The 14976-nt window shown below is 41.8% G+C and overlaps 1 protein-coding gene across 1 annotated transcript; it reads right to left on the minus strand.

Annotated features, from left to right (window-relative positions):
* Window positions 1-1905: 1905 nt before the first annotated feature.
* On the minus strand, window positions 1906-14370 carry STT3A (STT3 oligosaccharyltransferase complex catalytic subunit A). Its single transcript, XM_081843240.1, has 18 exons — window positions 14216-14370; window positions 10446-10568; window positions 10151-10211; window positions 9300-9421; window positions 8849-8994; window positions 8359-8449; window positions 8152-8258; window positions 7393-7557; window positions 6699-6879; window positions 6065-6220; window positions 5640-5731; window positions 5346-5501; window positions 4896-5084; window positions 3583-3699; window positions 3267-3369; window positions 2968-3156; window positions 2663-2778; window positions 1906-2170 (listed from the first exon to the last, which is right to left on the minus strand). Exons 2-18 carry the CDS (start codon window positions 10531-10533, stop codon window positions 2132-2134), a joined length of 2118 nt encoding a protein of 705 aa, XP_081699366.1. The 5' UTR covers window positions 10534-10568; window positions 14216-14370; the 3' UTR covers window positions 1906-2131.
* Window positions 14371-14976: the final 606 nt, after the last annotated feature.

The raw sequence follows: 14976 nt of genomic DNA on the forward strand, positions 1-14976 counted from the left end.
TTAGTCCATCTAGTTTACAGTCCTCCATTGCGTATATCCAAAGTCTGTGTATCATTGCAAGTTATTTAAAGCCTGCCCAAGAGTTCATGTGTTTGCAGTGGTATTTTAAATACTATCTACATTTGCCCCCTTCTCTGTTGCAGTTTCGATCCTCCCGGTTTCTGATTTTCCCGGTTAAATCTTGCCATCTCCGCATAGCCCAATAATTTCATCTGCCAGTCTTCCCTCGCAGGTATTTTATCATCTTTCCAGCTCTGGGCAAGCAGACTAACATTTCTATTATGTAGCCCTCCCTTCCCCACAGGTTGCTGGACCACGTCATTCCAATTGGTCCCTGTGTTGTAACAAGCGCACGCATCTCGGAAGAGGATCCTGCCCTTCCCCATGCTCATGTTCATTCTAGAGATGCATTCACACGTTGGCTTGTACTCCTGTCGTGTACAAGTGTTTGTATGAGTGCACACTTGCCAATTTACACCGCTCAGCTATTGTGTGCTGACTGAAAATGTGCAGCTCAACTATGTGTGCAAATGGTCCAGTTGTTGAATGTAAGAGTGTGAATGCCCTTTAGGTGCTAAAGTTTTGCACTTAGGTGTTCTTGAACTCCAGCTCCCTGCACCTAGACTGTGGCATTGGCTGTGCTGCCGGCGGCTGATGGGAGGTGGACCCAACATCTGCACAGCCACGTTTCCCATGCCTGCTTTAAAGTGCTGCAAGGCTTGTTTCTTTGGGTTTCTGTGAACAGTGCTGCCCCTTTTTATATCTTCTGGGAGATGCCTGGCTAAACTTTGGGTAAATTAGTAGCACCGTCATTTTTCAAAATTCAGCCTCAGCCCCACCCCCAAATCCAATAATGAAGCTGTCTTATACCAAATTAGACAACTGGCCCATCTAGCTCAGTACTGTCTGCAAGTCTCTCCCAGGTTTTAGGTAGAGGTCTTTCCCAACCACTTTTGGAGATGCTGGGATTTAAACCTGGGTCCTTCTGCATGCAAATTCTCTACCACAGAGCTACTGCCCTTCTCCAGGACCCCTAGGACTGAGGTTCCCCCTCTAATGTACAGGGAAGACTGACTAGGTGATCTATGTCCCCGGTGTACTACTGTCCAGATGTAGCAGTTAATGGGCAATTTTGAGAGCCCTGGTTTCTCTTAAGGTTCTCTTTAAACTGAACTTAGACCAAAAAGAACTTCAAACAGAGGACTGTCCCCTGGAAAATAGGACAGACCACTCTAGCAGAAATCCTAGGTCTAAGTTTCACTGAAGAGCATTGCAAATTTAGGATCCTATTATACTTAGTTGAAAGCAAACCTCACTGAACAGTGAACTCAGTAAATAAAGGTAAATTATGACTACCAAAGTGCTAGTTACTTAAGCATAACTTGTACTTGAGAAGCTTTAAAACACTGGGGATCTGGCTCAAAATCCAGGCGTTTAAAGGCCATGAGAACAAGGAGACAATTCTCAGTCAGGCTTGTTCATTTATCCAATATGGTTGCCACTTTTTGGTTTTGCTCACCCCTGACCTTTAGAATACATGTGATATGTCTGGAGACTCACTTTGGTGTTAATGCAAATGTTAAGTGCCTAGTTTTTAAGATGCCTACTGCATATGAAATTATACTTCATTTACACACAAATTACTTGGATTCCTTCAATGGCGACAGCTGGAGGGAGGCTTGCTTTTTGTATGGCAAGTGTATCTGAAAATTAAGAAGCTAGCCTTATTTACATAGGTGGAAGACCTATTCCAGCTGCTTCATTCTCTTACAAGAGGGAACGAGGAAAAGTAATTCAAGCGTTGACAGATCCTCTTTCTCCGAGTTACTTATGTCTGATCATGTAGAATATAGTCGAAAACCATCAAGTGAAGGGACAGAGATAAATGAATACAAATACACACTGTTTCCATACCCCTTTTAATGATCCCATCATAAAGCTACTGTTTCTGATTTGGTAGCCAGTTCATATTTGTAAAAATCATTCCATCTAATACAGACTCATTACATGAGGACGGGATTTCTTGGGCAATTAAATCCCAATTCCTTACTGACAAACAGTATAAAAAAAATCCAACTGCTTCACAGGCAATGGCTCGGTCAGTGCTCATTATCGTGTATCTGAAGGCAAATTACGTTCTCGACAATCCACGATTATCCAAGTCCTTTACCTGTTAAGGCAAAATTAATATATAAAAAAATGTTTTTTGTAGTTTAGCTTTATTAGGGAAAAGGTCTCTAAACAGTAAAAACAGAGGACTCTTCAATGAAATCTCTGATAATTAACCTAGCAATTAACAAAGGATTTTATATCTTCAATAGAAAAAGAAATGGCTCTTTATGCTTTTGCTATTCAGTGCTGCTGAGAAATCTAGTAATTTAATGTGCTCAAATTGTTCCCCAACACCATCCAGTCTGGGTAAAAAGCAGAGCAACCATTCCACTTCACTTGTATTGTGATGTAGTGGCTCATGATAGATCTAAATGTTGTAGCAAGACAGTGCTAATTACTTTCTAGGGTTTAGGACCTTGAACAGCCAAGACACATACCATTCCAGAAGCAAATGGGGCCCATGCGACATTTCTCCCATGACTTTCAAATACAGGAATGAAAACTCAGTGTCTAGAAGCAGACAGACACCACACACAGCACAGCTACTTACTTTGTATATTCGGACTAGCCAGTGTTCTGTGGTATATGCCTCTTCCAATACATCAAGCTCAAAGTCCTTGTTGCCAATCTCAGCATTTCTCACTCTGTCATAACCTGGAGGACGCTCTGGAAAAGAGGTGGGAGAGAGAATTAACAAAAGTAGCTTCAGTCAGTTCCCTGGTGCCCTTCTCCCTATTATGTCTAGTTTTACCACTGTAAGAAAAAATCTGTTTGTGTTAGCAAAAATGTAGATGCTTCAACATCAACCCCCCCCCCCCCGCTAGCTTTCCATCAATTCACAGCCAAGTGACTTACTGGCTTCTGTATAGACTTGGCCAAAGCGATAGTAGCACATCTTGTACATGAGGCAGTTAAGCAGCACAGGAGAGCCCTCCCTGTCCACACGGAACTCTCCTGTTGGTGTGTAGTAATCATGCTCCTTTATGTGCTTTCCAGTGTCTGTGCTGCCTCCTATTCGCACCATCCACAGAAACTTATTGATATCTAAGGAAGAAGCGGCAACTTTGTCAATGTAACAGAGCAGAAAACCCATTAATAAAGAACAATTAAAGGTCCATTCATGGGAAATTTGCACAATACACGTATGAGATTACCATCCGAGGAATATCCAGTGAGGCCTCCAAATATTACCAGCACATAACTGACATCCAGCTCCCTCATAATCTCGTAAGCTCGCTCTTCGGTGGATGCCATAGCCTGAAAATTAAACAAAAAGCAGCTTATAAATTCACATATCTCGGTTACCATGCCTTCTATTATCTATGCATTAATAAAGAGTCTTAACTCCTTCATTCAATTTTGTAGTTCATAATAAATAGCAGGGACAAGAAAACTGCAAAATGCCTTCATAGTTTCTCTGGAATGCGATGGAAAAAAAACCCCTGGAATTCACAGAGATACTGCACCTACCTGACCAACTCGAGAAATGTGGGTGTTATTCCAAGTGTTGTTATCCACAAGAATTGTTCGGTTTGCCATGGCTGTTATCTGATATCCATAATCCCACCAGGACATTACTTTCGCATCCTGAGCTCGAAACAGAAGAAAGCAATCAATGTAGTGAATTAAAAGGCAGTAAATGAGTTTGAGCTAATTTGTGATGCAGTGAAAGGACAAAATGACTACAAAAATTTCTCTTTGTGGGTCAGTATCCTAGGATTATCAGTTGAATGGAAATGACAGTATTCTCAAAAATTCATATGTGACCATATGAAGCAGGTTTTTGCACAACAGAAGAATGATGAATTTGCCACTGTGAACAAATTTAATACGTATGCTGACAAAGTATTTTTAACAATAGAAGTGTTTTAATTAGAAACCATTCTGCTTGGGTTTGGAGACTCTTCACATGCCATTTTACATCAGTAATTTTCAAAAAAGCTTTTTTAAAAAGTATTTACAAGAATTGTACAGTGCCAATTTATTATATGTATTTTAAATTACTGGGAGATGAGGAAGAATTTAGTTTTTTAATACTATGTATCTGCATGTGTCGTCCCCTGCCCCAATTAATTATAAAACATTCTGAAGTTTCAACAGATTCTGAAGGTTCAACATTCAACAGATTCAGTAGCCAACAGCATTTTCCCTCCCCACCTTGAAGTTCATTCAAGACAATTAGAGACAGCACACATTCAGACAGGTACCAGTCCCAAGAATGTATGCCAACGAGACAGACTAGGCAACAGTCCTTTCGTATAATGACATTACAAATACATAATCAGGCAGTAACTGGACATTCATGCCACCACAAATATTTCAGATTGAAGGAGAAAATATATGCAGATTCCCTAAAATGTAAACTAACCACCTGCTTCCAAATAAACTTGATGGATCATCAAAATCATCTTCAGAGGCCCTACTCAGGATCCCTACCCTTGTCCTCAACTCCCACTCACTTGCCAAGGTACCTCCTTGAGCAATGCTTTATTCCTGAGTAGGACCTGATCCATGCTCCTACTGAATCTGTAGATTATTTTATCAGTTCAAATACTGCTGTCTAATGATTTTCTTTTCGTGTATTGTTAGTTGCCTCAGGAATCTTTGTAAATGAAATATTTAAAGTATTTATAATAGCTGACACATGTGCTTTAGACTAAACGTCAGCCAACATAAAGATTAGGAAGCATACCTGCTCCTTTAGGGCAGGCCCTCCAACCTCTCCACCGCACCTAAAACAAACTCAATGTGTGTGCAGAGACCAGCCCTGTAGAGATTTATACCTCTGGTGTATTGTGACGAAGCCAGTAATAAGCTTCCCTGAAGTCATCAAAGATTATTCTGCTGCCATCACCACCACGTGCTGACAGCACTATGGAGGGAGAAGAGTAGGCTTCACTGGTTACCCAAGTTGAATGGAAAGTGTAGGTGATCAAGAAGAAAGCCATGACCAGGATCATGCCACTGGCAACCTAGGAAAGCAAGAGTAGCCATCAAAATGTGAAACAGCCACTCAGTAGTTATACAGAAACTACCTTACTTACAACACAAAAACTGTTAGCCATATATAGCAGGTGATCTGTAGACTATTCAAGTGCAATTCCCACAATATTTCTTTCCTATGCACATCTTAGTGGAGTACCCGGCCTTCTCCTTTTGAGTCATATTTTTAGTATCTTCCAGAAAAGTATGATAAGATTCTAACAAGCAAGTAACCTCACATAGCCACTTACTTCGTTTTTGATGGGGTAAGTAGCATCCTGTTGCTTTTTTGTCTTCTTGTCAGGTCGGCTGATATCTAAATTTTTCATGTAAGTTGACAACACTTGGGAGACTCCAATGCCAGACAGAATGCACATAACTGGGGCCAATACCAGCATGAGACGAACCTGTTAAGACAGCAGCATACAGAGTGCTTGGCTACTATGCAAATGAAATAAAAACTGTGGAAGCATAGGGACAGCAGAAACAAGGAGATTCCATGAAAAAATTGCCAGTCCTATGATAAGTCAACTCTCAGTACTCACCATCACAGCCGAGAAGTACATGCTGGTGACACCATACATGATGATAAAAATGCGGGCATCAGACAGATTACTGAAGCAATAATACAGGCCAACTGTAACACAAAGAGATATGAGTCAGCTGCCAGAAGAGTTACATCTATGCGTGCAGAGAATACAAATAGAGCATTCTTATTAAAACAGTATTTAACACTGGCATTAGGGCAGGTTTTCCCAGCCTGAAGCCCTCAAAATGTTTGGGGCTACAACTCCTAGCAGTTCCAGCCAGTGTGGCTAATGGTCAAGAATAATGGAGGTTGCCTAAAATATCTGGAGGGCACCAGATGGTGGAAGGGTGTCATAGAGACTAGCAGTTCCCCACTCAAGAGTCAGATATTTGCAAAAGGTGGTTGGTATGAAAGCATAGTAAAAAGCTATGCTAAACTCACCTGGGAACATGAAAACAAGGAGTTGCAGATCAAAATAGTAGGATGACCATGTGGTAGGCTGATGCTCAGAGACTGAAGCAATGATGGGAATATTGTTCTTCGCATAGGAAGGATCCAGCAGTGAATAGAAGCGGCCAGTCCATGGGGAGATCTTTCCTGTGTGAGATTAAGAGATCCAAATGTACATGTTCAAGTTTACAGAGTAATTAATATCTCTCAACAAGTTTACACAATATCTCATTTCCAATATGCATATTCTATACCTAAATTTCCCCAAAGCTCAAATTTTAAAGTTCAGTTTCCTAAAAGGTAAAACAAAACCTGATGGACCCCTAGTGATATTTGTTTTTCATTGTTTTCAGGTAAATATCAAAACAGGTTTCTTCCCCATAATTCAGTTATTGCTACTCAGAATGTATCTAAATAAAAACTGTTATTCCCAGCATGGCAAAACCAAATGCTTACAGTTCAGCAACTGTGTGTATGCACACAGCTAAGAAAAACAAGTACTAAAATATTTAATGGAAAAAATGGTTCCAGACAAAAACATGCAAATTCTCTATCGATTAGGAAAAATATTGTTCCTACTGTAAGAGTATAGGAATAGCATGCATTTTAGTAGCACCAACTGCACCTGTAAGCATCAGAACGGCTCCTATTGACAGAAGGACAAACCCAACCAGGGAAATTACACTCCTGAAGAGAATCTCGAACTGCTGAGGGTTCAGTTTGCTGCGCAAATAATCTACGAAGGCATGAATCTGGCACAGGCCAAATACACCCAAGGCAGCCATATGTTCAGAAGACAGGACAGGCTGCAGGAAAGAACAAACATGCACCATTAAGCTGCGTTATGTGACAACTAAATAATTTGTCTCTGGCCAACAGTATCACATACGTAAGCCACTTCTTTGCCACGAAGAATTATCGCTGTACACATGGACAATTAGTCCAACATAGAATACAGTTACCTATTAGCCCCATTTCTATTATTGTTACTTTATATGGATCTGACGAGTGTCTCCCCCTCCAATTTTCTATTTCAGTTCAATAACAGAGCTAAACGATTTGGGTAAAGCCCAAAAAGACCATGCTTTTCTGTGGCGAGTATAATAAAGAGAGAATATGGTTGTTTTATGGCAAGAGTGGCATTTTATCAAGAGGCAACAATGCAATAATATTCCTCTTATTAAATGAGAAATGCTATTTGAGGGCTGATCCTGGTGGATGATCTTATCTTTTCCCTATCATACAGAAAGGAAGGTTCTGCTAGACATGGATTTGCACAAAATCACAACCAACTTTCTTCAGTATGCCAGATTTCTCACCTGGAAACCAACGAAAGATATCTGCATTGATAGGATGGTTCCTAGACAATATACTGTGCAGTAAGCCACATATATCCGATGGGAGAATCGTCCAGTTAGCATCAGCACCAGCACATGAAGGGGAATGAGGTTAATCAAAAACACATAACCACCCCATGAAGAAACCTGAAAAAAGATTAAAGGGGGCACAGCATTTTACATCTATAAATACTATTGTTTGTTTACTCCACAAAGCAAAATATTTTTAACTTCTAAGTAGAAGTCAATACTACAGAGGCATACTCTTACAAAAGAGCCTTGTTCAATTGCTAAATTAAAAGGCCACTCAATACCCCTGTTGAGCTAGTGTGAGAAACAGCTGGGCCTGGGCCTGATAGTCTCACAGATGGAGGGATGTGGTGAAGATGATTGCTTAAGGTTTCCTTGTGTATTCATGACTGAAGTAAAATTTACACAAGAGAATCTGAAGGCTCACGGACAACTTGACTGTTATGGCACCAATCACCAATTCAACCACCACCACCCCTCCCACAAATACAGCAATAACAATATTTCTGTAGCGGTGCTGAGTACTCCTTATTACCAATACCTAGTCCCTTCACAAACTTGCAGTGATGTTGGGTCCAGCATTGCAAAACATATTCAGCTTGGTAGGCTGAATTCCACTCACTCTGGCCAGCTCTGATGATGGAAGATTAATCTGATGGGTGAAACAACTGCTGCTCAATAAATTCAAAGCATTATTGAAAAATCACTTACCATGTAGAAATAGGCAAGTGCACACATGGCTGCCCAATAAATGGAGCCTGTTTTCACTGCTTTGATCCACATGTAGTAAGTCAGAAGCATACAGAATATAGCAATACCTGGAAATAAACAAGACATAGGAGTCAACCGCATGAAGAAACCCCCCATCATGCAATCTCCACATGCCAGTAAGCAGTGTGCTTTAAACACTGATCTTACCTTCATTGTCATAGGATCCAGCGACAGAACGAGATATGTAACCAGGTACCACAGCTATCATTGCTGCAGCCAAGAGACCTGCCCCTGCATCCTAGACAGAATAATAAAAAAATGAACTTTGATTGCCTAGACTGTCTTTCACGATATGTAACAAAAGACTTCCCGGTTCCTTCTTACTCATCAATCCCAATAGTGACTTTAAGATCTGTACAGGCTTCAAGTTAGCAAGTATGCATTACAATTCAGGTTTGCAAATGAGGTCTACTTGTAGAATGTGGATTTTCTTGTTTAAAAAATGAAGATTTTCATATGCAAACATACAATTGCATCATCTATATGAATTAAAGGGAACATGCACAATGTTAACTGCCTCATAAATTGTGTGTAAGCAACGATTAGAAACTAATAATACCAGCCTCAGATCTTTTACAGTGATGAATGAAATTAGCACTAGGAAGCATTGCAACCATGACCCATCCTTGTTTTTTACCTTGAGTTCTTTGGTGAGGTGATACGTTACTATGGTGGTGAAGGAGGAGAAAAGGGGGGCCAGGAAAACACACACATTTCGTATGTCAATTGTAATGTGGAAGAAGTGCAGAACATGGTAAATCGCTGCTGATGTGATCATTAAACCTGAGACAGAGGGAAGGAAAGATGTTCTATTGGCAAAAAATCAGATTTTCCAAATGCAAAAGAACAGAATGAGCAGGTGCAGGACTTGGAAATATGAGCCAAATCTCATCCAGCAAGGGGTGATGTCTGACCTCCAAACAGCCAAGTAAAGCCTCTTCAATACTAGCAGGGCATTTATTTGCTTTAAATAAGTTTGACAAAACACTACAACCCTTCTGGAAGATGCATGGCAAGTGTTGCCCATTCTCTCTAGCACTTTTCATCCACAGTTTAAAAAAAGGACAAAGTTCCGAACATCATTTTACCTGGATAGATAGTCCCACCAATGATTCGACCCAGCGGATACCATGCTCTGTCGTCAAACCAGTTGTGGAATTTATAGAAACCCTCTTCTGCCAGGAAGCGAGTTGTGCGGTAGTTAAAATACCTGTGATAACAACAGAAATCTGAGTGCCTCTTCAGCTGCATATACAACACACTATTTGCTGCTCCTCATATTACAGTTTGAGCCTTCATCTAAAGTTCTTATGGAAAAGCACTGCCACATCTAATACATAAACCAGTGTCAGCCTGATTGATGAGAAATGTTTCCAGTTTCGGTTGGTAGGGATCTGATTTCCAAACACAAACACTCCAAACAGTTTTCACAAGCAACTAAAAGCATCCAAATTACTTTTATATATCATTTGGCATACTGCAACACAAAGTGCATTGCTTTATACAAGCTTCTCTAAATCATACTGGAAATCTGAAGCAAAGAAGCTCCATCTCCCATAAACATGTTCATGCAACCACTGATTTAAGTGTTTCATTGAAAAACAGAATTGTCATTGGTCTCACAGCTTCAGAAGTTACTTTCGAAAACATTCATTCTACTATACTTTCATCTTTACATTTTTAAATCAATTCCCTATTCAATCCAGATGGGTCTAACTAAAATTGATACTACTTCTACTGTTGAATTCACCAAGGCTAACCCTATTAAAATTTTCTGCAGAAAAACTCTTAGCGTTCAGATATTTTTGAAGCCCTGTCATTAGAGAAGGACAATCTATCAATATCCTTCTGGGTAACACCACAATCAACACCTGTGCATAGCAGAACAATTGCTCTCTCAGAGCAAAGTAGACTACTAAGAGGCAACAGGAATACTTACGGATCAAATTCATGAATGACACTCTCAAATCTTAAAACAGAGAAGAGTCTAGTAGAGAAAGCTGCAACACAAAAGGAAGGAATATTAATGCAGTTGTACAGGTAAAATGTTTTAATGCTGGTCCTTTGTTATGTGGACGCTTATTAGTTTGAAACTGTTATAGCCATCAAAGAAGCATCTAGCATTGTATTAGGTATAAGCATCAAGGCATAAGATACAAAATGAACCAGCAGATGCAGATGATGCTTATAGTCATATAGTTATCCCTGACTAATTTTTTTAAACTCAAACTTACATAACACAGCTGCCATTGACAGAATCAGGAGCTTGAGGAGAGTGTCCTGTTTCTCATAAGAGAGGCGGAGGAAGCCTAACTTGGTCATTTTGGCAAAGGCAACAGCAAGCAATCCTTAAATACCTGGAAGGAAAACAGAAAGTAGAGATCACCAAGGTTGTTGGGGGTTTTTTAAACTGAACTAGTGTAACCAAGTCTTCAGGCTCTCTAAATTATAACATTACAAGCAAACATATTTCCTAGGACAGGTCATCTCCTGGGTCATTTACAAGGTATCCCTCCTGAGAACCGATCTAAAATCTCAGTGACACAATTCCACACAAAAGCATTCCTTTTTCAGAGGAACTGATCCAATACCAACTTCTGCCCATATAAAGTCTCTAAGGTTGCATCCCATACACACTTATCTGAGAGTAAGTTCCATTGGACTCAAAAGGATTTGCTTCTGAGTACATACTCATAGAGCTGTGTTAGCCAACATCAATTGTTCCGACACATTAACATAGCAGCTTTCAGGTATTTTCAGGCTTATTTTATAAGCCTATGCCAGCTAATTGTTTATAACTTGTTTTTAAATGTTATATGTTAATTTGGATTTTGTATTTATATTTGTGGGCTGGATATTGTTTAGAGGCTTTTGTTGGGGAATGTATTTTTATTAGTTTGTATACATTAGTATTGTTAACTGTTTTAATCATTTTTATTATGTATTTTGTGCTTTTTATATTGTAACTTTATGTTGTCAACAGCTCTGAGACCTATGGGTACAGGGTATAAAATTTTAATAAATAAATAAAATGTGTAATGACAGCCTGAATGGGAATTTTCTCTTATATAGGCACAACTTTTCAAATATATTAAAAGAAAATGCATTCATTATTGTACCAAAATTGGGTCCTATCTATGCATTTGTGAGGCCAATGATTTATAAAAGCAAATAAAGCACAGTATACAAAATATATTCACTTATACATTTCAACGTTACTTTTATTTTCCCACCCAGTACCTTACAAACCACAAACATCATATTAAAAAACACACACAAATATTGAGTGTGCATTTTCTATCAGAAATTCAGTAGTACAAAATTTTGGAAGGGTAATAAAGACAAAACAAATAGAAGCCATTTTAAGTAACTTGGTGCAGCTGTGTAAGCGCAGCAGACTCTGATTGGCTTGTCACTGTCTACAACACTGATAGCACTAGGTAAATATTGAGCAATAGTGATCGGTAGACAAATGTGTAAATCTACCAGCAAGAAACATATGGATATGAAATATGAAATTGAGAGAAATTAACTGTCCCAAAAAAGCATAGTTCATTTTGCATAGTTCATCTCTTGATGCTAAGGCAGCCTCTCACCCTTGAATCTGTATATGTTGTTGGACTACAACTCCTATCATTCCTTGCCAGCATGACCAGTGGTTAAGGATGATGGGAGCTGTAGTTTAAGAACTGGGGACCCAAGGCTGTGCTAGGGGTGGGGTGCAGGGATAGTCTAAAAGATGTGTCTGTACGGTATTTGCCATCTGAAATCCGACATCTATCAAGCCAAGACTCCTCTGGTATTTTAATACCAATGTCAGGCATAACACACAGAGAGACATGTTACACAAATTAGTACAGTCAAACATTGGCTGTTGAACGTAATCTGTTCCGGAAGCCCATTCGGCTTCTGAAATATTCGACAACCAAGAAACAGCTTCTGATTGGCTGCAGGAGTTTCCTGTACTCAAGCAGAAGCCGCGTTGGACATTTGGCTTCCGAAAAACGTTTGAAACACTTACTTCTGGGTTTTCGGCATTTGAGAGCCGAAACGTTCTAAAACGGAGGTGTTTGGGAACCAAGGTTTGACTGTAAACCTACAACTAATATAGCTAGCTGCCTATCTGAAGAAGTGTGCATGCACACGAAAGCTCATACCAAGAACTGACTTAGTTGGTCTTTAAGGTGCTACTGGAAGGAATTTGTTTTGTTTTGACTATGGCAGACCAACACGGCTACCTATCTGTAACTATAGCTAGCTGCATTACACTGGATGTTCTCAACTTCCAAGACTACAGCTTACTCACCAGTATGACCATCCTCATCACAAGCAGAACCTTTAAGAAACAAATCTTTTGTACCATGAGGACATTTTTTAAAAAAGCAATATGCCTTATACTCTGATGAGAGAATTCATCCTAGCAGATTCTAGAGAGCTGAAGATGAAATGTTATCTATTTCTGGGGATATTTATTACATGACTAAAGGTTCCAACCTCTAGGAACACAAGGCACAGTTGCTGCCTTATGACTCTGTGGACCTCAATTAACGCCCTATCCCAAAGAGTGCAAAAATGAGTAAATATTACACAGTATTTTATATCTGCCAAGGGTCCAAATAAAACTAAAAAGAGATAGGAAGAATAAATGCTTTCAGTATCTCTTTGATACCCTGGTGGTCTACTTAATTTTATAGAACTAATTATTATTATTTTTTGTTAGATGACTTTGTACAGGGAACCCTGTGTTGCTGTGCGAGTACAAGGGCTTGTTTGCATGTTCTGTGGGTGTTTGCATGTGCAGGGATTAACCAAAGTTTGATTAGCCATACTGCTGATCTACACATACACATGTGCCACCAGTACATTTCTTAATGCAAGGAAGGAATTGTACAGTTCATGAGAAACTTGCCACAATATTATGAAATGGGGTGGGGAGCATATCTTTATAGAAACAGAATAGGGGAGGTCTGCTTTGCAAACATTTGTCTGCTTGTTTAAATAAAGCTAATTTACAATGAATAACACCATCAGTCCATCTAGTCCACAGCTGTCTGCATTAAGAACCATTAGCTCTTCAAGGCCTTTTAACGGGAGACACCCTGAGCTCTTCTGCACACGAAGCATGTGTCCTGCCTTTATAGCCCCTGGTGGGGAAGGAGGCTGCCAACTAAGCAGGGAAGCCATATCTTGCCTCACAGCTTTGATAGGGCTTTTAAGATTTGCGGGAGGGAGTACCCTCCCTTAAAAAAGTTAAGCATGCATTGCCTAGATCAGGGTTTCCCAAACTTGGGTCTCCATCTGTTTGGGGACTACAACTCCCATCACCCCTAGCTAAGCAGGACCCATGTCAGGGATGATGGGAACTGCAGTCCAAAAACAGATGGAGACCCAAGTTTGGGCCTAGATCTAGGCAAAGCTAAAGGTGGTGACGGGCATGTGCCACTCTAGATTTCAAGATGGGCCGCTGGAGAAGCGGGGAAACCAGCATGACAAAAGGGACGTGCCACTGTTCTCTCCGTATGCAGTTCTGCTTCTTGCAACACAGACCCTGTCCGGCTGTATTGCTGCTGCTGCTGCTGCTGCTTTTAGAAAAGGAAAACCGCTTCCCTCAGAGTTCATCTTCTGCAGACCGCAAGCCCCTCGAGGGAAGGGGCCTGTGGCCCTGCCCTCCGCGTAATAGCCGGGGCACGGCTGGGGTGCTGAAGAGCGGCAACATGGGCCTTTGGGACCGGCGTGGGAGAAATAAGCACCGTATTTCAGGGCTGAAGGGGAGGCACTTTTCAAAGGCGGCGTCGCCGCTCCTGCCAGGCAAAAGAAAGCGGAACCGCCTCAGCCGGCGGCCAGCTCACTCCGGGGTCGCGGGTCCTCCCACCAGGCCAGCTTCGCAAGGAAGCCCACGGCCGCCCTCAGCCTCCCCTGCTCTCCCTCAGGCCCCGGCCAAGTCTCTTCCCGCCCCCCTCAGGAAGCCTCAGCCCAGCAGCGGCGCCCGCTCGCTTCCCCTCACCTGTGTGACTCGGGCGCCTCTCCTCAGCCCGCTCCCTCAGCCATCCGCTCCACGCGCATCCACTCCCTGCGGCAGAGACGGCCCGCCTCCCGCCAGCCCAACTGCCGGCCAGCGGTTGGCGGAGACGGCTGCCGATCACGCCGAAGGGGGGGCGGCCTCTCCGAAGAGCGCCGTTAGGACGAGGCCAGCGTCTCTCGCCAAAGGGGAGGTTTCAGAGGCACGCTCCGCCGCCTCCGTCGCTGATTGGCGGAGGGGAGGGAGACGGCGGGGAAGGCTGTCTTTTGAGGGACCAGGGAAGTTTGGTTGAGGGCGCGAGCAGTGACGTGTCGCTCCCTGTTGGTAGAATTCGGAGACGGGCAGGAGGGGTGTGGCCACAGTTCTCCACGTGACAGGATGCAGAGGGGGCGTGGCCGGGGAAGGAGATCAGGGTTCTGTGCTCTGCGGGTGAAGTCAGATGCATTTGGTGAGCTCCGTTTAGTGCAATGGGATTTATAGAATTGTAGAGCTGGGAGGGCGGCGCAACGGGGGTAGCGTTGCATAATTTTTCAAGAGCACGTTGGAAGATGAAAGATGAGTAGTTTCGGAATTGCAGAACTATACACCCATATTTAGGTGTATGCATACTGTATCCTAGGGGCGCGGGTGGTGCTGTGGGTTAAACCACAGAGCCTAGGACTTGCTGATAAGGTCGGCGGTTAATCCCTGCGACGGGGTGAGCTCCCATTGCTCAGTCCCTGCTCCTGCCAACCTAGCAGTTCGAA

Source organism: Podarcis erhardii, assembly GCF_964252035.2.
Source record: "Podarcis erhardii genome assembly, chromosome: 16".
NCBI lineage: Eukaryota > Metazoa > Chordata > Lepidosauria > Squamata > Lacertidae > Podarcis > Podarcis erhardii.

Coding starts and splice junctions, on each gene's coding strand:
- STT3A (XM_081843240.1), bottom strand. CDS start 10,533: ATGACCAAGTTAGGCTTCCTCCGCCTCTCTTATGAGAAACAGGACACT. Junction 3,157..3,266: donor CACTGGATATTCCTCGGATG/GTAATCTCATAC, acceptor CTTCTTCCTTAG/ATATCAATAAGTTTCTGTGG. Junction 2,171..2,662: donor GGCTAGTCCGAATATACAAA/GTAAGTAGCTGT, acceptor TTGCCTTAACAG/GTAAAGGACTTGGATAATCG.